The sequence below is a fragment of the Erithacus rubecula genome, assembly GCF_903797595.1.
Source record: "Erithacus rubecula genome assembly, chromosome: 27".
NCBI lineage: Eukaryota > Metazoa > Chordata > Aves > Passeriformes > Muscicapidae > Erithacus > Erithacus rubecula.
Genome location: NC_136679.1, coordinates 1147650 through 1171556, shown reverse-complemented (window position 1 = coordinate 1171556; position 23907 = coordinate 1147650). Strand labels below are relative to the sequence as shown.

The 23907-nt window shown below is 54.0% G+C and overlaps 1 protein-coding gene across 1 annotated transcript in view; it reads right to left on the bottom strand.

Annotated features, from left to right (window-relative positions):
• SRCIN1 (SRC kinase signaling inhibitor 1) overlaps nt 1-23907 on the bottom strand; it is a 62571-nt gene that overhangs the window by 25148 nt on the left and 13516 nt on the right. The window contains exons 3-6 of the mRNA XM_079327542.1: nt 16360-16383; nt 2660-2852; nt 571-769; nt 353-446 (exon numbers count right to left, since the gene is read on the bottom strand). Of these exons, the coding sequence (XP_079183668.1) occupies nt 353-446; nt 571-769; nt 2660-2852; nt 16360-16383 (510 nt within the window). The remainder of the gene's footprint in view (nt 1-352; nt 447-570; nt 770-2659; nt 2853-16359; nt 16384-23907) is intronic.

The window sequence follows — 23907 nt, the reverse complement described above, 5'->3', positions numbered from 1 at the left end:
TGTGATTTCTGTGATTCTTTGATTCCTATGATTCTGTGATCTCTATGGTTCTGTGATTTCTGTGATTGTGTGATTTCTGTGATTTCTGTGATTTCCGTGATTCCTGTGATTCCTGTGATTCCTGTGATTCCTGTGATTGTGCAATTTCTGTGATTTCTATGATTTCTATGATTTCTGTGATTTCTGTGATTTCTGTGATTCTGCAATTCCCAACCAGCAACGGGGTGATTTATCCTAATCATTTATGCTGATCATCTATCCTGATGATAATAATGATGATAATCCCAACCCCACACAATTCCCTCTCTGCCTCTTTTTGGGTGCCCCAGGCTGTCCCCGTGTCCCCTCTCACCCTCAGGTCGCCGTTGCTGATGTGTGATGCCGGGAACGAGGCGTAGAGCGGCTCTTTCCGGTAAATTTTAATGATGCTTCTATCCTGGATATCTCTGCAAACAAAAACAGAGCCTGAACACCCCCACAACCTCATCACCACCCAACTTTTTCCTCCATCCCTCACATCCCTGGATTTAATCCCACCCAGGGGGTGGGATTGGAGCCCTCCCTGCTCACCGGACATCCTCCAGCTCGTAGAAAACGTTGCGGGACTCGTCCTTGATGAGGATGGCGGTGTTGGGGGATTTGAGCATGCCCATGGTGAGCTTCTGCGGGAACATGTGCACGATGAGGGCGTGCAGGGTGTCCATGCTGCTGATCTCGTGCGTGATGTGCACCCGCCGCGTCTCGTCCCCAAACTGCAGGAACAGCACCCCTGGGGGGGCACGGGGAGCAGGCGCCAGTCACACGGGGGGCAAGGTGCACCCCCCCCCCCCAAAAAAAAAAAAATAAAAAGGGGTGGGGGAGATCTGGATGGACAACTTCGGCATGGTGAGGGGAGGTGTTGCTAGAGCAGCCAAAAAAAAGGGGGTGGGAGGACTTCTAGATGCCCAAATTCAGCCTGGTGATGGTGGAAGACTCTGGGGTACCCCAAAAAGAAGATGTGGGGGAGCTCTGTACACCCAGATTTGCCTGGAGATGGTGGAAGGTTCTGGGGTACCAAAACAAATTTTTGGGGATGTCTGGACACCCAGCTTTGCTCTGGTGATGGTGGAAGGTTTTTGGGCACCCAAAAAAAGAGTTGGGGATGTCCGGGCACCCAGCTTTGCCCTGGTGATGGTGGAAGGTTTTTGGGCACCCAAAAAAAAGAGTTGGGGATGTCCTGACACCCAGCTCTGCTCTGATGATGGCGGAAGGATTTTGGGCACCCCAAATAGGGTTTGGTGGAACTTCTGGACACCCAGCTTTGCCTTGCTGATGGTGGAAGTCTTCGGGGCACCCCATAAAAAAGATCTGGGGGAGGTCTGGACACCCAACTTTGGCATGGTGAGGGGAGGTGTTGCTAGAGCAGCCAAAAAAAAGGGGGTGGGAGGACTTCTAGATGCCCAAATTCAGCCTGGTGATGGTGGAAGACTCTGGGGCACCCCAAAAAGAAGATTTGGGGGAGCTCTGTACACCCAGATTTGCCTGGAGATGGTGGAAGGTTCTGGGGTACCCAAGAAAAGAGTTGGGGGATGTCTGGACACACAACTTCACCCTGGTGATGGTGGAAGGTTTTTGGGCACCAAAAAAAAATTTTTGGGGATGTCTGGACACCCAGCTTTGCCCTGGTGATGGTGGAAGGTTCTGGGGTACCAAAAAAAATTTTTGGGGATGTCTGGACACCCAGCTTTGCCCTGGTGATGGTGGAAGGTTTTGGGGTACCCAAAAAAAAAAGAAGTTGGGAGATGTCTGGACACCCAATTTCACTCTGGTGATGGTGGAAGGTTCTGGGTATCCCAAAAAGAAGATTTGGGGATGTCTGGCCACCAAACCTTGCCCTGGTGAAAGTGGAAGTTTTTGGGGCACCCAAAAAATAAAAGAGTTGGGTGAACCTCTGGACACCCAGCTTTGCCCTGGTGAAGATGGAAGGTTTTTGTGCCCCTCCCAAAAAATGAGTTGAGGGATCTTGGGCCACCCAACCTCACCCTGATGAGGGGAGGTCTCAGGGGCACCCCAAAAAAAATGAGTTGGGGGACAGCTCTGGCCACCCAGCCTCACCCTGATGAAGCTGGAAAATTTTGTGGCACCCAAAAAAAATAACTGGTGAACTTCTAACCACCCAACCTTCCCCTACCAAAAAAAAAAGAGTTGGGGGAGAGCTGTGGCCTCCCAACCTCACCCTGGTGAGGGGAAGTCTCAGGGGCACCCCAAAAAAAAAAAGAGCTGAGAGAGAGCTGTGGCCACCCAACCTCACCCTGGTGAAGCTGGAAAATTTTGTGGAACCCCAAAAAAATAACTGGTGAACTTCTAACCACCCAACCTTCCCCTACCAAAAAAAAAGAGTTGGGGGAGAGCTGTGGCCACCCAACCTCACCCTGGCAAGGGGAAGTCTCAGGGGCACCCCAAAAAAAAAAAGAGCTGAGAGAGAGCTGTGGCCACCCAACCTCACCCTGGTGAAGCTGGAAAATTTTGTGGAACCCCAAAAAAAGAACTGGTGAACTTCTAACCACCCAACCTTCCCCTCCCAGAGACCACTCCTCCCCTGGGCCGCCCCTCCCGCTCTTTTGGGGTGTTTTGGGGCGGGTGGAAGCCGAGGGCTCCCCGTGTTTGGGGCGGGGGGTACCTGGGGAGCGCAGCTTGGTCTGGCTGGCGGAGCGCGCCAGGGGCAGGCTCTGGCGGAACCGGTTCATCCTGCTGAAGCCCAGCGGCAGCTCCGCCTCTGACATGGTCTCCAGGGACTCGGCCGAGGCGAAGGAGAGCTTGGCTTGGTCAGCCAGGCCAGGCTGGGAGCCCTGGGAGTGCCGGGAGCTGCGGGTCTGGAATGGGAGAGGGGACACGTCAGGGGGATGGGGACGGGAATGGGGGGACAGGGATGGGGGTACAAGACAGGGATGGGGGACAGGGAGCCCTGGGAGTGCCGGGAGCTGCGGGTCTGGAATGGGAGAGGGGACAGGTCAGGGGGATGGGGATAGGGGACAGGACAGGGGGACAGGATGGGGATGGGGATGGGGGACAGGGAGCCCTGGGAGTGCCGGGAGCTGCGGGTCTGGAATGGGAGAGGGGACAGGTCAGGGGGATGGGGACAGGGGACAGGACAGGGGGACAGGATGGGGATGGGGTACAGGGAGCCCTGGGAGTGCCGGGAGCTGCGGGTCTGGAATGGGAGAGGGGACAGGTCAGGGGGATGGGGATGGGAATGGGGGGACAGGGATGGGGGTACAAGACAGGGATGGGGGATAGGGAGCCCTGGGAGTGCCGGGAGCTGCGGGTCTGGAATGGGAGAGGGGACAGGTCAGGGGGACAGGATGGGGATGGGGATGGGGGAAAGGGATGGGGGGACAGGGATGGGGAACAGGGAGCCCTGGGAGTGCCGGGAGCTGCGGGTCTGCAACGGGAGAGGGGACACGTCAGGGGGATGGGGACGGGAATGGGGGGACAGGGATGGGGGTACAGGACAGGAATGGGGTGACAGGAATGTGCAACAGGGATAGGGGACAGGGATGGGGGGACAGGGATAGGGGGACAGGGATGGGGGTACAGGACAGGGATGGGGGACAGGGAGCCCTGGGTGTGCCGGGAGCTGCAGGTCTGCAACGGGAGAGGGGACAAGGATGGGGTGACAGGGATGGGGGACAGGGGTTCTATCCCATATGCAGGGGGGCTCCATCCTCATCCAGAGGGCTTAATCACATCCATGGGTGCTCTATCCCATATCCAGAGATCCTCCATCCCTCATCCCAGGTTCAGCCATATCCAGGCATGCTCCATCCTCATCCTAGAATGCTCTATCCTGTATCCAGGGATCCTCCATCCCTCATCCCAGGTTCAGCCATATCCAGGCATGCTCCATCCTCATCCTAGAATGCTCTATCCTGTATCCAGGGATGCTCCATCCCCATCCCAGAATGCTCTATCCTGTATCCAGGGATCCTCCATCACTCATCCCAGGTTCAGCCACATGCAGTGATGCTCTATCCCATATCCAGGGGGGCTCTATCACATCCAGGGATGCTCCATCCCCATCCCAGGATGCTCCATCCCATATCCAAGCACCCTCCATCCCACAATCCCAACCGAGCTCAGAATCTGATGTGCTTCCCCCCTCCCCACCCCCATACCGGCTCCAGCCTCCCCCACCCCCTTCTGCCAGCACAGCCCCCATTCCCAATCCCACCCCTGTCCAGGATCAACCTTCCCAGCACCATCCCAGAGCTCCCATAGGGGCAAACCCTGGAACAGAACCCAAAACAGGAGCCAGCACGAGCCCAACTCACGTTCCAAGCTCTGGAATAACCTTGGCAATTCCCAGAGATCACTGTGTTGGGTTGATGTGTCCAGAAATGTGAATTCTGTCACCAGTTGTTAAACCAGGTGGGGCAGTGACCCTGATCTCCTGGCACATATTATCTGTTAATGGGCCACCTTTAAACCAGCTGGACAATCATCTTTATCTTTCCATGATCCACCCTCCGTCCAGGAGATATCTCCTGTTAATGGGCCATTGTTTAAAACTGGGTGTGGCAGTGATTCTGATCTCTGTGGGGATATCTCCTGTTAATGGGCCATTGTTTAAAACTGGGTGTGGCAGTGATTCTGATCTCTGTGGGAATCATCTCCTGTTAATGGGCCATTGTTTAAAACTGGGTGTGGCAGTGATCTTTATCTCCTGGCACACATTATCTGCTAATGGGCCATCTTTAAACCAGCTGGGCAATCATCTTTATCTTCCCACAGCCCATCCTCCCTCCAGGAGATATCTCCTGTTCATGGCCAGTGAGTCCCAGTGCATGGCTGATAAAATTCCATCATCCCACTGGGAGATGCTCCACCCAGGGGAGGAGCCAAACATTCCCTACCCAGATAAAAACTGAGATTTGGAACAGCAGAGCACCTTTCCCACTGGATTCCAGAGGAAAGCCAGACCCTTCCACATCATCCCTGGAGCTTCAGAGGAAAACTGCACCTTCTCCAGGAGCACTGCTCCAGCTGAGCCACATCTGCCCCTGCAGGAGGATGCAGCACCATGGAATGGGACTGTGCCACCACCCTGACTGACTGACTGTGCCAGCTTGGATTCTGACTCTGGCAGGGGTGGGATTGTTCTTTGTAATTTTTATTTCTATTTTAACTGTTATTCCTAATTCCCATACCTTTGCCTGAGAGCCCTTTAATTTCAAAATTATAATACTAATTCTCCATTTCAAAGAGAAGCTGCTGCCTTTATTGGCAGACACCTGCCCTTCAAACCAGGACAGTCACACATCCATTATTCCTCTCTCTAAATCCTAAACACCTGGCTCCTTCTGGAATCAAAGCAGCAAGAAATTTTATGGCCCTGATGCCTTCGGGTATGGAACAGGCAGAATTTAATTTTCCAGCAGAAATATGCTCCTGGAAAATTAAAAAAAATTCCTCTTGCTGCCTGAGGCCGTGGAAAATGTGAATTTTTGGGCACAAATACCCCCAAATTCTTGGCTACCCCCAGCTCTGCTGCCTGTTGATAACCCCCAAAAATCCAAGCCTGGATTTTTCAGACACTTGTTCAACAACAACTTGTTGAAGGTTGGCAAATCCAGCAGAGGGAACAAAGAGTGTGGAAAAGGCGGTGCTGGAAAAGGACAGCAGCTCTATTTTGAGATGTGGAAAAAAAGAAAAAAAAAATAAAGAAATCAATATGAAATGATAACAACCATCATCACCATTTAAATGAGACATTAATTGGAAGATTTAATTAATCCTGCCAGGCGGGGTTTGGGAGGAACTTGAAATGTTCTCGCCGTCGTTAATTGCTGGAAAATTGACTGCTGGGTCTGGTTGTTGTTGTTGGAGCACAAAGAGCCCTGGCAGAGCCTCACACCCGGCAAGGGATGGACCCAAACATTCCCTGTTCCCATCCCTGGGGCCGTGGGGAGCAGCTCTGCCCCCTGTGGGGTGATTTTGGGGTGTAGAAGGTGGGTTTTGGGGTGCACAAGGTGGGTTTTGGGGTGTAGAAGGTGGGTTTTGGGGTGCACAAGGTGGGTTTTGGGGTGTAGAAGGTGGGTTTTGGGGTGTAGAAGGTGGATTTTGTGGTGCAGAAGGTGGGTTTTGGGGTGTAGAAGGTGGATTTTGGGGTGTAGAAGGTGGGTTTTGGGGTGTAGAAGGTGGGTTTTGGGGTGCACAAGGTGGGTTTTGGGGTGTACAAGGTGGGTCCCCCTGTCCTAAATCCATCCCTGCATCCATGCCTTCATCCCTTCCTTTCCCACCCCAACTCCCCCCAATGTCACCCCAGGGGTGACACCTGTCCTGTCCCAAATAAGCCCAGCCCCCCTGTCCCTGCCCTGTTCCCATTCTCTGGGATCTCATCCTGTCCTAAATCCATCCCTGCATCCTTTCCTTTCCCACCCCAAAATCCCCCTAATGCCCAAAATGCCCCCAATGTCACCCCAGGTGTGACAGGGACACCTGTCCTGTCCCTAATGAGTCCTGTCCCTCTGTCCCTGCCTGTTCCCGTTCTCTGGGATCTCCTCCTGACCTAAATCCATCCCTGGATCCATTCTTCCCTCCATCCCTTCCTTTCCCACCCCAAAATCCCCCTAATGCCCAAAATGCCCCCAATGTCACCCCAGGAGTGTCCCTGCCCTGTCCCAGGTGGTCTCAGCCCCCCTGTCCCTGCCTGTTCCTGTTCTCTGGGATCTCCCCCTGCCCTAAATCCATCCCTGCCTCCATCCCTTCCACTCCCCACCCCAAATCCCCCCCAATGTCACCCCAGGGGTGACACCTGCCCTGTCCCAGGTGGTCTCAGCCCCCCCTGCCCTGCAGCTGCCCCCCAGAACCGAAGTTCACCCGCTGTGGATAATTCATGCAATCAGTCAAACCATAAAAAAAAAAAAAAAAAAAAAAAAACCAACAAGAGAAAAATAAAATAAAAACCCAACGGAGGCAGGATGGGAGTTAATGGATTTTTAGCCCGGGAGGGACCGTTCTGCCCTGATGCTCTCACAATGTGCTGTCCCCAACCCCCAAAAATGTCACCAGAACGGGGACAGAGCCACCCCAGCCCCCCTTCCCTAAACCAGGAACCCCTGTGGGCACGGGACTGTCCCCAGATGGACACAGGACCCCCCAAAGATGGGCACAGGACCCCCAAAGATACCCCAGACCTGCGTGGCAGGGACAGAATTCCCAGTTTTATGGGAATTCCAATGCCAATTCCACGGACATTGCAGGGATGGGAATTGAGATGCCAGGGAAAGGGATAAAACCTGCTCAGGGAGGAGAAAAAACCTGATTAGAGAGGGGAAAAAAACTGATCAGAGAGGGGATAAAAACAGCTCAGGGAGGAGAAAAAACCTGCTCAAGGAGGTGACAAAATCTGCTCAGAGAGGGGACAACAACTGCTGCGACCTTGGCGTCCAGCAGAGCATTAATTCCCGGGAAAATTGCTTTTTATGGCTCTGCCTGGCTGATGATTTCTCCTCCTGCTCTTGGGTGATGCATTAAAGGACACCTCGACCCCCTCCCGTGCTGTCCCTGCCACCCCCGGGGTGTCCCTGCTGTCCCCACTCCCTCCCCGAGCAGGGGTCACCCCAAAAGTGGCGCCAGGGTGCGGAATTATGGAATTCCAGGTTTTTTTGGGAGGTTCTGATGGTGCCTTGAAGGTGTCAGGGTGGATGTTCCCTGTCACTCGTGTCACCCCTGCCTCGTTCAGACACGCAGGGGGCGTTTCCTAACCGGGAACGGTTCCCTAAAACCCCAAAACTCACCCTAAAACCATAAAAACCTCACCCTCATCTTCACCCTCATCCTCATCCTCATCCTCATCCTCATCCTCATCCTCATCCTCATCCTCATCCTCATCCTCATCCTCATCCTCCCCCGAATTCTGGGAGCGTGGGATGCTCGCAGTGGAGAAGGGAGGGATCTGAGGATCCTGGATTTTTGGGAATCCGTGGAAAGATCCCCGTGGGATCGGGAAAAAAAGGGGGATGGGGACGGGGACAGGGGTCAGGAGAGGGACAGGAGGTGGCGGGAGCTCTGGACATCCCACAGGTCACTTTGAAGACGATAAAGGGAAAAAAAAATTAAAAAGAAAAAGTGTGGGGAAGGAATCCAGCCACGGGATGGAGCAGCTGTTCCCAAATTCCCGGAGCGGAAACACAGAGGGAGATTTGCACCCCCTGAGCCTGGTGGGGACAGGGGGACAGAGGGACAGGGGGACAGAGGGACAGAGGGACAGGGAGACAGAGGGACAGAGGGACAGAGGGACAGGGAGACAGGGGGACAGAGGGACAGGGAGACAGGGGGACAGAGGGACAGGGAGACAGAGGGACAGAGGGACAGAGGGACAGAGGGACAGGGGGACAGAGGGACAGAAGGACAGAGGGACAGAGGGGACAGAGGGACAGAGGGACAGGGAGACAGGGGGACAGAGGGGACAGAGGGACAGAGGGGACAGAGGGACAGAGGGACAGAGGGACAGAGGGACAGAGGGACAGGGAGACAGGGGGACAGAGGGACAGGGAGACAGAGGGACAGGGGGACAGAGGGACAGAGGGTTTGTCCCAACCCCACAGGCTCCGAGGGTTTTCCCAAAGGAAAAACGGGGGGAAAGTCGGGTCCTGCCCGACCCCATCCCATAGAAAAAACATAGGGAAAAACGGGTCTGCCCGACCTTATTCCAAATAAAAAATTTATGGAAAAACGGGTCCTGCCCGACCCCATCCCAAATTAAAAACGGGTCCTGCCCGACCCCATTCCAAAGAAAAAAAAGGGGGAAAATTCGGTCCTGGCAGATCCTGGAAGACCCTCGCAGGTCCTGACAGTTCCTGGCAGGTTCTGGCAGTTCCTGGCAGGTTCTGGAAGGTCCTGGAAGATCCTGGCAGGTCTCGGCAGTTGCTGGCAGGTCCTGTCAGGTCCTGGAAGGTCCTGGCAGTTCCTGGCAGGTTCTGGAAGGTTCTGGCAGGTCCTAGCAAGTCCTGGCAGTTCCTGATAGTTCCTAGCAGTTTTTGGCAGGTCCTGGAAGGTCCTGGCAGGTCCTAGCAAGTCCTGGCAGGTCCTGAAAGGTCCTGGAAGGTCCTGGCAGGTCCTGCCAGTTCCTGGCAGGTCCTGGCGGGTCCTGGCAGTTCCTGGCAGGTCCTGGCAGGTCCTGGCAGTGCCGTCCCCTCCGCGGCTCCTCCTCAGGCTGGGATAAAGCGAGGCAGCCCCGCAATCCCGGGAACAGCTGGCGCGGCGCTGGCACGGCTCGGGATTGGAGAGCACAAAGCCCGGCCCGGACACGGCGGGATCGGGATTAACCCCCGCTAATCCCCGCTCAACGTTAATCCCGGCCCAGATCCCATCTGTGCCGAGCGCGCGGGGCGGGATCCACGGGATCCGTGGGGCGGGGGGGATGGGAAAATGGGAAAATGATGGGAAAATAATGGGAAAATAGGGGAAAAATAATGGGAAAGTAATGGGGAAATAACGGGAAAATAATGGGGAAATAATGGGAAAATAATGGGGAAATAATGGGAAAATAATGGGGAAATAATGGGGAAATAATGGGGAAATAATGGGGAAATGATAAAAACGGGGAAACGGGAAAATGGGAAAATGGGAAAACGGGATGGGATAATGGGATGAGATCGATGGGATGGGAAAATGATGGGAAAATAATGGGAAAATGGGAAAATGAGGAAAATGGGGGAAATGGGAAGGATGGGATGGGATGGGATGGGATGGGATGGGATGGGATGGGATGGGATGGGATGGGATGGGATGGGATGGGATGGGATGGGATGGGATGGGATGGGATGGGATGGGATGGGATGGGAGGGGACTCATCATCCCTGACCAGAACTCAGCATTCCCAAAGGAAATGGAACATCTCTGACCAAAAACCAGCATTCCTGACCAGAATCTACAATTCCCAGCTGGAATAGAACATCTCTGAACAAAAACCAGAATTCTCAAGTGAAATAGAACGTCTGACCAAAAACCAGGATTTCTGACCACAACCCAGCATTTCCAACTGGAACACCACCATTCCTGACCAAAAACCAAAATTTCTGACCCGAATCCATAATTCCCAGCTGGAATAGAACATTCCTGAACAAAACCCATCCTTCCTGACCAGAAACCAGCATTCCCAGTTGGAACACACCATCCCTGAACAAAAACCAGAATTCTCAAATGAAATGGAACATCCCTGAACAAAAACCAGCATTTCTGACCACAATCCAAAATTCCCAGCTGGAATAGAACATCCCTGAACTAAAACCAGCATTCCTGACCAGAAACCAGCATTCCCAGTTGGAACACACCATCCCTGAACAAAAACCAGAATTCCCAGTTGGAACACACCATCCCTGAACAAAAACCAGAATTCTCAAGTGAAATAGAACATCCCTGACCAAAAACCAGCATTCCTGATCACAACCCAGCATTCCCAGCTGGAATCCAGCACCCCCCGTGCCCCGGCATCGCCTCCCGCGCCTGGGAAGCTCCCCCAGGTTCCAGTTACATCCCAGTGCCGCCCATTCCCTGCTCGGACATCCGATCCCGGTGAAATCCAACCCCTCTGCTCCGAGTTTTCCCTCAGCTGCGCCCTGAATTCCATGCGGGAAGGAATTCCACCACCTCGGAGATTCCCGGCTGGGAAGAAATGGAGGGGAAAAACCAAGAGTGGAAGAAATGAGAGGCCCAGGATGCTCCGGGCAGCATCCAAAGGGTTTTTCCAGGATTTTCCGAGTTGTTTTGGCCTCTCCATCAGCCCCCTCCCCTTTCCCCCCTACCCCCGTCTCGCCACCAAATTAAAATCGTTCCCCCTGCCGGCAGCAATAACTCATCCGCCGTCTAATGCTCAACATTTTGTCAGGATTATCCCGATTAACCCAGAATTAATCCCGATCTCAATGTTAACAGGATTAAGCGTTCAAATCGGATTAGGGCTTTTTTGAAAACCGGACCCCTTGACTAAAGGAAGGGGCCGTCCCCCTCCAGATGTGCGCGGCATCCAGATGTGCGCGGGATTCTCCGCCTTGCCATGGGACGGGCTCCGGGATTATTCCCAAATCCGCATCCCCATCCCAGTTTTGGTGTCCCCAAACCCAAGCCACCCCTCTGTCCCCGCAGAGGGGACACCGGGGGCTGCTCGTCCCCTTTCCCCCGATTTTCCTGCTGCCAGCGAGAGGCTCCGGGTTCCTGAGGAATATTGATTTCAAAACTCGGATCCTCCGCAGCCTCATGAATATTAACGCTGCTGTTCGCCCCACACCTTCCCCAAATCCTCAGGGCGTTTCCTCGGGAGATCTGATGGATCGCAGCCCAGTTCAGCCCTAAAAATTCTCCTTTTGTCCCCAAAAAAGTGAGTGGAGAGGCGTTCCCGCTGGAAAAGCCAATCCCGTCCATTCCCGCTGTGCCTCAGTTTCTCCATTCCGACGCTGAGGAATGCAGAATTCCTGAATTTCCTGAATTTCTTGTATTTCCTGTATTTCTTGAATTTCCTGTATTCCTGAATTTCCTGGATTTCCTATATTCCTGTATTGGATTTCCTGAATTTCCTGAATTTCCTACATTCCTGTATTCCTGAATTTCCTGGATTTCCTATATTCCTGTATTGGATTTCCTGAATTTCCTGAATTTCCTACATTCCTGTATTCCTGAATTTCCTGTATTCCTGGATTTCCTATATTTCTGTTTCCTGAATTTCCTGAATTTCCTACATTCCCGTATTCCTGAATTTCCTCTATTCCTGAATTTCCTATATTTCTGTTTTCCTGAATTTCCTGTATTCCCGTATTTTCTGTATTTCCCGTATTCCTGAATTCCCTGGATTTCTTGTATTCCTGTATTTATTTCCTGTATTCCTGTATTTCCTGAATTTCCCGGATTTCCAGTATTCCTGTATTCCTGAACTTCCCGTATTTCCTGTATCCCTGTATTCCTGAATTTCATGTATTCCTGCATTCCCTGTATTTCCTGTATTTCCTGAATTTCCTGTATCCCTGTATTCCTGAATTTCCTGTATTCCTGCATTCCCTGTATTCCTGTATTTCCTGAATTTCCCGGATTTCCAGTATTCCCGTATCCCTGAGTTTCCCCAATTCCCAGACCCCGATGGGGCTCGTGCCACCCCCACCAGTGGCAGAGGTTTGGGATCAGGAGACCTTTAACCACTTTTCCAAACCAAAACCATCCCAAAATCATCAATATCGACAAATCCCGGGATCGATGGGCGACAACAAAACCAGCGAGCACCCCAAAACCACAGCGAGCACCCCAAAATCACAGTGAGCACCCAAAAACCACAGCGGGGACCCCAAAACCACAGCGGGGATCCCAAAATCACTGCCAGAACCCAAAAACCACAGTGGGGATCCCAAAACCACAGTGAGCACCCCAAAATCACAGCGAGCACCCCAAAACCACAGCGAGCACCCCAAAATCACAGTGAGCACCCCAAAAACCACAGCGGGGATCCCAAAACCACAGCGGGGATCCCAAAATCACTGCCAGAACCCAAAAACCACAGTGGGGATCCCAAAACCACAGCGAGCACCCCAAAACCACAGCGAGCACCCCAAAACCACAGCGAGCACCCTAAAATCACAGTGAGCACCCCAAAACCACAGCGGGGATCCCAAAATCACTGCCAGAACCCAAAAACCACAGTGGGGATCCCAAAATCACAGGGGGATCCCAAAACCACAGTGAGCACCCTAAAACAACAGCGGCGACCCCAAAACCACAGCGAGCACCCCAAAATCACAGTGAGCACCCTAAAACCACAGCCAGGATCCCAAAACCACAGCAGGGATCCCAAAATCACAGCGAGCACCCCAAAACCGCAGCGAAGAACCTAAAACCACAGCGGGGACCCCAAAACCACAGCCAGGAGGTCGGAGCAGCCCCGAACCCCGAACCCCAAGCATGAACCTCGAACCTCAAATCCTGAATCCCGAGCTCCAAGCCCCTAAACCTGAACCCCAAATCCCAAACCCCGAACCCCGAATCCCGAATCCCGAACTCCAAAGCCCGAGCTCCGAGCTCCGAGCCCCGAACCCCAAATCCCAAACCCCGAACCCCGAATCCCGAATCCCGAGCTCCGAGCCCCGAAACCCGAACCCCAAATCCCAAATCCCAAACCCCGAACCCCGAATCCCGAATCCCGAACTCCAAAGCCCGAGCTCCGAGATCCGAGCCCCGAACCCCAAATCCCAAACCCCGAACCCCGAATCCCGAACTCCAAAGCCCGAGCTCCGAGCTCCGAGCCCCGAACCCCAAATCCCAAACCCCGAACCCCGAATCCTGAATCCCGAGCTCCGAGCCCCGAAACCCGAACCCCAAATCCCAAACCCCGAACCCCGAATCCTGAATCCCGAGCTCCAAGCCCCGAAACCCGAACCCCAAACCCCAAACCCCGAAACCCGAACCCCAAACCCCGAGCTCCGAGCCCAAACCCCAAACCCAGAACCCCAAACCCCTGAACCCCGAGCCCGGATCAGCCGGTGTGGATGAAACCGCTCCAGATATTTATTTTAAACACCAAACGTGTCCTGCATCCGCATTTTTTCCCCTTCTGGATCTTTTTCCTGGCTGTTTTTGATGTTCCTTTCAAGCCCCGGCTCCAAAGGAGCTCCCCCGACCCTTTTTGGATTTCCCCGTTCCATCAGCACAGCGGGGACCCCCAGAACCTCGCAGAGAAATTCCCAAAAGGAATTTTCCCCCCTTGAATGTCAACCTAGATGTCCTAAAAAAAAATTCTGCGAGACTCCGGGATTTCCTGCTGGGATTTAGGGGATGGAAAAGCGTGTCCTGGATCGGGAAATCGGGAATTCGCCCGGGGGCGCGGGGCTGGCAGCAGCGGAGGTGGCGATCGATGGCTGGGAGCGAGTGACGCCCCGGGGGAAGGGACAGGGACAGGGACAGGGACAGGGACAGGGACAGGGACAGGGACAGGGACAGGGACAGCGGGCCCGGCTCGATGTGGGAGCTGTGACAGAAATTCCCGGGATGTGCTGGGGAAGGAGGATGGAGCAGGGAGTGAAAGGGTTGGGGACAGGGGGACACTCTGGGTCACTCTGACACTCCTGAGACTCTTCTGGGGACACAGTGACACCCTGGAGCCCCCTGTGCAGTGCCACCAACACCCTGAGACCCTCCTGGGGACACAGTGACACCCTGGAGCCCCCTGTGCAGTGACAGCAGTGCCACCAACACCCTGAGATTCTCCTGGGGACACAGGGACACCCTGGGCCACTCTCTGCAGTGCCACCAACACCCTGAGACCCTCATGGGGACAGGGTGACACCCTGGAGCCCCCTGTGCAGTGCCACCAACACCCTGAGACCCTCCTGGGGACACAGGGACACCCTGGAACCCTCAGTATAGTGACAGAAATGCCACCAACACCCTGAGACCCTCCTGGGGACACAGTGACACCTGGGCCACTCTCTGCAGTGCCACCAACACCCTGAGACTCTCCTGGGGACACAGGGACACCTGGGCCACTCTCTGCAGTGCCAGCAACACCCTGAGACCCTCATGGGGACACAGTGACACCCTGAAGCCCCCTGTGCAGTGACACCAGTGCCACCAACACCCCCAAATCCACCTGGGGACAGACAGGGTGACACCCCCTGGGGACAGGGTGACACCCTGGGCCCTCGCTGCCACCAACACCCCCAGATCTGTGACAACCTCAGCAATGCAGGGACCCCCTTCCCCAAATTCCAAATTCAGTCGCAAAAAATCTGGGGGAAAAAAAATTTAAAAGTGACGATTTTGTGCCTTCCCTGCCCTGGCAGCGCCGGGAATGTCCAAAAATCCAGCCCTCCTTTATTTCCTAGTCATAAAAAAATTGGGAAAAAAATTAAAAGTGAGGAATTTGTGCCTTCCCTGCCGCGGTTCCATCGCCGGCTCTCGCCGCAAAAAAATTCCGGGAATGAAACCTCGGGACAAACGCGCGTATCCCGAATTTCCAGGCGGAGATTGCCGGGTTTTTATTTTTGTTTTTGGTTTTAACCAGCGGGGACAACGCGCCAAGGTCACCCGGCGAGGCGAGCGACCTTGAGGCGCTGCCAGGGCGAGGAGGAGGAGGAGGAGGAGGAGGAGGAGGAGGAGGAGGAGGAGGAGGAGGGGGTGGGGACAGGGATAAAATTCCTTCCCCTGCTGGACACGTCCAGAAAACAACTTTGTTTTCTGGCCTGGGGATTCCCTCAGCACCGAATTCCACCTTGGGGATCCAGATCCTCTTTCCTCTGAATAAGGAATTTGACACCAAATTCCAATTTAGGAATCCAAATCCTCTTTCCTCTGAATAAGGAATGTCCCAACACCAAATTCCAGCTCGGGATTCCTTGTCCTCTTCCCTCTGAATCAGGAATCTGACACCAAATTCCAGTTTGGGAATCCTGATCCTTTTCCCTCTGAATCAGAAATCTCTCAACACAAAAATCCAACTTGGAAATACAAATCCTCTTCCCTCTGAGCCAGAAATCTGAGACCAAATTCCAGGCTGGGAATCCTGATCCTCTTCACTCTGATTCAGGAATCTCCCAGCACCAAATTCCAGTTTGGGAATCCAAATCCTCTTCCCTCTGGTCTAAAAATCTCCTGACACCGAATTCCACCTTGGGAATCCCATTCCTGATCACTCTGATTCAGAAATCTCCCAACTCCAAATTCCAGTTTGGGAATCCAAACCCTCTTCCCTCTGATTCAGAAATCTGGCACCAAATTCCAGTTTGGGAATCCAAATCCTCTTCCCTTGATTCAGAAATCTGGCACCAAATTCCAGTTTGGGAATCCAAATCCTCTTCCCTCTGGTCTAAAAATCTCCTGACACCGAATTCCACCTTGGGAATCCCATTCCTGATCACTCTGATTCAGAAATCTCCCAACTCCAAATTCCAGTTTGGGAATCCAAACCCTCTTCCCTCTGATTCAGAAATCTGGCACCAAATTCCAGTTTGGGAATCCAAATCCTCTTCCCTTGATTCAGAAATCTGGCACCAAATTCCAGTTTGGGAATCCAAATCCTCTTCCCTTGATTCAGAAATCTGGCACCAAATTCCAGTTTGGGAATCCAAATCATTTTCCTTCTGCTGACACCAAATTCCACCTTGGGAATCCCTTTCCTGGTCACTCTGACTCAGAAATCTCCCAACCTCAAAGCACAACTCACAGCTCACCCCAAACCCAAAAATTCCCTTCAGCTGAGCCCAGACCAAACCACTTCAGCTGATTAATTCTCATTAAAAAAAAAAAAATAACAAAAACCCACCCAAAGCTCCCACCCCACTCCAGAGGGGGCCAAGCACATGCATTTCAAAGAGAAAGCAGGAAAAAATCCAAAATACTGACCTTAAAGCTCCAGTAGTTGGGTTGCTAACGACAGGAAAAAAAAGATAAAACAACAGGAGAAAACACACACACACAAAAACAAAAAAAAACACCATTAAGATTCTTGCTTTGACTTTTTCTTTTCCCTTTGAGAATCGCTGAGCTCGGATTTAAACCTGCTCTGGTTCCTGCCCCTCCCAAAGTGTTGCTGGAATTTCGGGGGGTGGGGATTGAGGGAAATTGGGGTGAAAAAGGAAGGAAAAGGGGGCGGCACAGCAGCCACCAGAGTGCCCAGCCCGTCCTGGCACTGTCGCGGTGCTGGAAGTCACAACAATGTTCATTTTCCAGGAGATTTTCCCACCCCCTCCCTCCCTCCGCGGGGCTGTCGCCGCTGTCACAGCGATGTGACACCGCCGGTGACAGGAGCTGGCGCCGCTCCCAGCCCCGGAGCTGCCCCTTCCCGAGGGATCCAGGGGATCCTGGAATCCCTGAGGATCATCCAGCGCAGCCGGGGCTGGAGCACAGCGAGGATCGTGGGATGGAGTGGGTGGGAAGGGATTTTAAATTCGTTTGGTTTTTCATTTGGTGTTTGTGGGTCGCAGTGGGGTGGGTTGGTCCCGGTCCCATCCAGATCCCAGCAGGAGGGAGCAGGATCCAGGGAAAAGGATCCAAGGAAAAGGATCCAGGGAAAAGGACCCAGGGACAAGGGATGGGATCCAGGGAAAAGGATCCAGAGAAAAGGTTCCAGGGACAAGGATCCAGGGAAAAGGAGCCAGGGAAAAGGATCCAGGGACAAGGGATGGGATCCAGGGAAAAGGATCCAAGGAAAAGGATCCAGGGAAAAGGATCCAGGGACAAGGATCCAGGGAAAAGGACCCAGGGAAAAGGATCCAGGGACAAGGATCCAGGGACAAGGATCCAGAGACAAGGGATGGGATCCAGGGAAAAGGATCCAGAGAAAAGGTTCCAGGGACAAGGATCCAGGGAAAAGGATCCAGGGAAAAGGACCCAGGGAAAAGGACCCAGGGACAAGGATCCAGGGACAAGGATCCAGGGACAAGGATCCAGAGACAAGGGATGGGATCCAGGGAAAAGGACCCAGGGAAAAGGACCCAGGGAAAAGGATCCAGGGACAAGGATCCAGGGACAAGGATCCAGAGACAAGGGATGGGATCCAGGGAAAAGGATCCAGAGAAAGGGTTCCAGGGACAAGGATCCAGGGAAAAGGATCCAGGGAAAAGGAGCCAGGGAAAAGGATTGGAATCCAGGGAAAAGGACTGGAATTCAGGGACAAGGATCCAGGGACAAGGATTGGGATCCAGGGACGAGTATTGGGATCCAGGGAAAAGGATCCAGGGAAAAGGGAAAAGGATCCAGGGAAAAGGAGCCAGGGACAAGGAATCAGGGACAAGGATTGGGATCCAGGGAATAGGAGCCAGGGAAAAGGGGTGGATCTGGAGACTGGGATCCAGGAAATGTAATCCAGGAACAAGGATTGGGATCCAGGGACAAGGACTGGGATCCAGGGAAAAGGATCCAGGGAAAAGGATCTAGAGACAAGGACTGGGATTCAGGCACGAGGGATGGGATCCAGGGACAAGGATCCAGGAAAAAGGATTGGGATCGAGGGACAAGGATTGGGATTGAGGGACAAGGATCCGGGGACATGGGATGGGATCCAGGGACAAGGATTGGGATCGAGGGACAAGGTTTAGGATCCAGGGACAAGGACTAGGATTCAGGGACAAGGATCCAAGAAAAAGGATTGGGATCCTGGGACATGGGATGGGATCCAGGAACAAGGATCCAGGGACAAGGATTTGGATCGAGGGAAAAGGATCCAGGGACAGGGATCCAGGGAAAAGGATTGGGATCCAGGGACATGGGATGGGATCTAGGGACAAGGAATCAGGGACACGGACTGGGATCCTGGGACAAGGATCCAGGGACAAGGATCCCGGAAAAAGGACTGGGATCCAGGGACGTGGGATGGGATCTAGGGACAAGGATTGGGATCCTGGGACAAGGATCCAGGCACAAGGTTTAGGATCGAGGGACAAGGTTTAGGATCCAGGGACAAGGATTGGGATTCTGGGACAAGGATCCCAGAAAAAGCATTGGGATCCTGGGACATGGGATGGGATCTAGGGACAAGGATTGGGATCCTGGGACAAAGATCCAGCCACAAGGATTGGGATTGAGGGACAAGGTTTGGGATCGAGGGACAAGGTTTAGGATCCAGGGACAAGGTTTAGGATCCAGGGACAAGGTTTAGGATCCAGGCACAAGGTTTAGGATCCAGGCACAAGGTTTGGGATCGAGGGACAAGGTTTGGGATCGAGGGACAAGGTTTAGGATCCAGGGACAAGGTCTGGGATCTCTACACAAGGTTTAGGATCCAGGCACAAGGTTTAGGATCCAGGGACAAGGGCTGGGATCTCTACACAAGGTTTAGGATCCAGGGACAAGGTTTAGGATCCAGGCACAAGGTTTAGGATCCAGGCACAAGGTTTGGGATCCAGGGACAAGGTTTGGGATCGAGGGACAAGGGCTGGGATCTCTACACAAGGTTTAGGATCCAGGCACAAGGTTTAGGATCCAGGCACAAGGTTTAGGATCCAGGGACAAGGTTTGGGATCCAGGGACAAGGTTTAGGATCCAGGGACAAGGGCTGGGATCTCTACACAAGGTTTAGGATCCAGGCACAAGGTTTAGGATCCAGGGACAAGGTTTAGGATCCAGGCACAAGGTTTAGGATCCAGGGACAAGGTTTAGGATCCAGGGACAAGGGCTGGGTTCCCCCGAAGCAGCAGAACGGGCCGGGACAATGACGGGCGAGGCGGGAGAAGCGGCACCGAGCCGCCTTTGTCCCGAGGGGATTTTATCGCCACCGAAGTTCTCCTCCCCTCTCGCACCCCGCCCGCCTCTCGCTTTTTATTCCCTCCGTGCCCGTAAACCCGCGCTGCTGCTTAAAGGAGGAATTTTTAAAAATTATTATTTAAAATATGAATTAAAATTATTATTTTAAAAATATTATTTAAAATCCAAACGCCCAGTTCCTCCCAGTACCGGGAATTCTCTGCCAAGAAATGCAAAAATCTTGGAATATCAGAGAATTTTTGTCTCCCAGGAATTCCCAGATCCATGGGAAGATTTGCTGCTCCCTTCCCTTCGCTTCTCGCTGGTTTTCCCTTCCAGAGCACAAACACAAATCCCAAAATTCACCTTATTCCAGCTCACATCAACATTCCACACAACGCCGGGAGTTTCCAACCCCGAGCTCAGCCTCAACCAACTCACTCCCCCCAAAAATAAAATAAAATAGAATAAAAAGGGAATAGAATAGAATAAGAATATAATAGAATAAGAATAGGATAGGATAGGATAGAATAGAATAGAATAGAATAGAATAGAATAGAATAGAATAGAATAGAATAGAATAGAATAGAATAGAATAGAATAGAATAGAATAGAATAATAATAAAATAAAATAAAATAAAATAAAATAAAATAAAATAAAATAAAATAAAATAAAATAAAATAAAATAAAATAAAATAAAATAAAATAAAATAAGTGATTCTGGGTGCAGGGCAAGTGATTCTGAGGGTGGGCAAGAGATTCTGGGTGCAGGGAAAATGATGCTGGGCTCAAGGCAAGTGATTTTGGAAGTGGGCAAGTGATTCTGGGCACAGGAAAAATTATTTTTTCCCCTCCCCAATTTCCCTTTTCCCTTTCCCCTCCCCTCTCCTCGAACAGCCTCGATAATTCCCCCGCCCCGCTGTTGCTGATCCGATCTGCCGGCGGCGGGGTTTATTCATTATTTTGGGATGAGTGGACGAGCTTATCAGCCATCCCATAAACCACAGCCCATCCAGAACCTTCCTGCGGCGATTTGGGGGTGGCGCAGTGTCCCCAGGGTGGGTGGCACGGTGTCCCCAGGGTGGGTGGCGCGGTGTCCCCAGGGTGGGTGGCACGGTGTCCCCAGGGTGGGTGGCACAGTGTCCCCAGGGTGGGTGGTACAGTGTCCCCAGGGTGGGTGGCGCAGTGTCCCCAGGGTGGGTGTCATGGTGTCCCCAGGCTGGGTGGCACGGTGTCCCCAGGGTGGGTGTCACGGTGTCCCCAGGGTGGGTGGCACGATGTCCCCAGGCTGGGTGGCGCGGTGTCCCCAGGGTAGGTGGCGCGGTGTCCCCAGGGTAGGTGGCACAGTGTCCCCAGGGTGGTGGCACGGTGTCCCCAGGGTGGGTGGCGCAGTGTCCCCAGGGTGGGTGGCGCAGTGTCCCCAGGGTGGGTGGCACAGTGTCCCCAGGCTGGGTGGCACGGTGTCCCCAGGGTGGGTGGCACAGTGTCCCCAGGCTGGGTGGCACGGTGTCCCCAGGGTGGGTGGCACAGTGTCCCCAGGGTGGGTGTCACGGTGTCCCCAGGGTGGGTGGCACGATGTCCCCAGGCTGGGTGGCGCGGTGTCCCCAGGGTGGGTGGTACAATGTCCCCAGGGTGGGTGGCACGGTGTCCCCAGAGTGGGTGGCACAGTGTCCCCAGGGTGGGTGTCATGGTGTCCCCAGGGTAGGTGGCACGGTGTCCCCAGGGTGGGTGGCACAGTGTCCCCAGGGTGGGTGGCACAGTGTCCCCAGGGTAGGTGGCACGGTGTCCCCAGGGTGGGTGGTACAATGTCCCCAGGGTGGGTGGCACGGTGTCCCCACGCCTGGCGCCGCCCTGGGGACAGGGACACGCGGCTTGTCCCCTGCCGGGAGCCGGGAGCAGCCCCAGCGATGACAATCTGCTGCTGGTTGTCGTGGCCAGCAGCACGCGGCGCTTTTGTCACCTCCATCTGTCCCCGCTGGCGCTGCTGCCACTCCCGGAGCCATCCCAAAAGTTCCAAAAACACCCCCGGGTGTGGATCAGGCACTGCCACATCCCTGCAGCACCCCCAAAACTCGGGGACATCCCAAAAACACCCCCGGGTGTGGATCAGGGGTGGATCAGGCACTGCCACATCCCCAAAACTCCGGGGACAAAGCTCGGGGACATCCCAAAAGCAATTCTGCGTGTGAATCAGGGATGGATCAGGCACTGCCACATCCCTGCAGCACCCCAAAACTCGGGGACATCCCAAAAACACCCCCGGGTGTGGATCAGGCACTGCCACATCCCTGCGTCACCCCAAAATCGAGGGACAAAGAGGGGACATCCCAAAAACACTCCCTGGTGTGAATCCGGGGTGTTTCAGGCATTGCCACATCCCTGCAGCACCCCAAAATCGGGGGACAAAGAGGGGACATCCCAAAAACAGCCCTGGATACGAATCAGGAGTGAATCAGGCACTGCCACATCCCTGCAGAGCCTCCAAAATTCGGGGACATCCCAAAAGCACCTCCGGGTGTGAAATGGGATGATCAGAGATGGATCAGGCATTGCCATAACCTTGCAGCACCCCAAAATCCCGGGGACATCCCAAAAGCACCCCCGGGTGTGGATCAGGCACTGCCACATCCCTGCAGCACTCCCAAAACTTGGGGACATCCCAAAATCACACCCGAGTGTCGATCAGGAATGGATCAGGCACTGCCACATCCCCAAAACTCGGGGACAAAGCGGGGACACCCCAAAGCACCCCCGGGTGTGAATTGGGATGGATCAGGCATTGCCACAACCCTGCAGAACCCCCAAAACCTGGGGACATCCCAAAAACACCCCCGGGTGTGGATCAGGGATGGATGTGGCACATCCCTGCAGCACCCCAAAAACCTGGGGACACCCCAGAAAACACCCCCGGCTGTGGATCAGGAATGGATCAGCGATGGATCCAGCGCTGCCACAACCCTGCAGCACCCCAAAATCAGGGCACAAAGCGGCGACACCCCCAGCGCGGTGTCCAGCTCCCTCCCAGCCCCTTCCAGGCTGGATTTATCCAAAGAGGGAGGGGAGAGCCGAGGGCCCGCGGTGGAATTAACATTTCGCTGGCTCTTCAAAAGCATCAAAGGGAGATAATGGGCCGGGAGAGGATTGGAAGCGACAGCCTCGTTCCGAGCTGTAAAACAGGCGGCTCCTTGCAGCAGCAAGGTGCGGGGAATTACAGAGGCTGCGATTTCTAATTACAATGAGAATCATGTCCGTGGTGCTGCCGAACGAGGGGATAACGAGGGGCTGGGGGTCCCCAAAGCGCGAGGGGTGAGGGGCAGGGAAAGAGGGGATGGGGTGGAAATGCTGCCGTGGAGACTCGGTAGAAAAGCGAGGCTGGAGTGATGTAATCGCGGATATTTTGGGAGTTAAGTTTGGGGGGAAAGAGAAGGAAATAAATTGAACGGTGGTTGTGGTTGTCCCAGGAGATGACGGGAGGTAAATGAAATGAAATCCAAGTGAGTCAGCGCCTTGACCGAGGGGGACTTCCCCCGGCTGGCAATTAAATCACAAATCTGTTGGTGATTAACGAGGCACGACCGTGTCCCTGCTGCCGCCACCCCGGCACGCCGCACTCCGAGGGAGGACAGAGGCAGCAGCTTCATCGGCTTTTTAATTAACTCATTTCCAGGACTTCCAGCTTCCGATCGAGTCCCCCCACCCCCGGGCACGGCGTCTTGACAAACAAAAAATCTCCTTGAAAAATAACAGCCGAGTGAATTTAATCTGTTTCTCCTTATTAAAGTTTTTTTTTTTGTGTGTGTGTGTGTGTTTTGGTTTTTTCTAATGCTTTTCAGCGCCAGTGAAAGTGAATTAAAGTGGAGATAACAGCGTGACAAAACAGGGAGAAGAATGCAAACAGTGACCAGACGCCGGCGCCTGCGGATTTTTGTCACCTGAGGTCTCGCAATAATTTGCAGGCGCCTCCCAAACGTGAGCAGGGGAGGGGACAGCGGGGACAGGATGGGGCCCGGGGGGGGGGCTGGGGCTCATTTTCATCACACCCAGAGCCTTCCACGAGGTTTTGCTGCTCCTCTTTCGGGCTCTGCTGCCCCTCCACCCTCAGAGGTGACATCAGAGATGCCACAGCCGCCTGTCACGGCCACTCAACGTCAGGCTTCTCCTAAAGACCCCCCGGCACAACCGCGCGGCTCCAACTTTCCCCTCCAGGCCCCTCCTCATCCTCCTCCTCCTCTCCAAAGCCATCAGCGCTAATGATGGGTCCCTGGGGACAGCGCAGGTGACACCGGAGCCCCGCTGGCCACCAGCCCCGCTGTGCTGGCCCCGGCTGCAGCCGCCTCCTCTCCCGGTGCCAGGCGAATCCGCAGCGCCTGCTCGGAGCAGAGAATGCATCAGGACGTGCTCTGCCGAGGAGCGGCCATGCTGGGGCTCCAAAATCTCCTTTCTGCAGCAACCCCGGCCAAGGTCGGGCTCTCTCCTCTTTGGGGACAGCGTTTTGTGCTCAGCGTGCTCATGAGCCCGAGGGGGGGGCTCGGGTTTGAGCGATCAGCGCCCCAAAAAAAAACCCCGCGCGGGGGTGAGTGAGGGTCAAGGTGTCCCCTCGGTGGCTCGGGAGGGTTTGGGGCAGGGCAGGGGAAGCTGGCAGGAGTTGGGCAGATCAGATGGCACGGTGGCCATGGCAACGGCACGGCGTAGGTGGACCGAACACAATA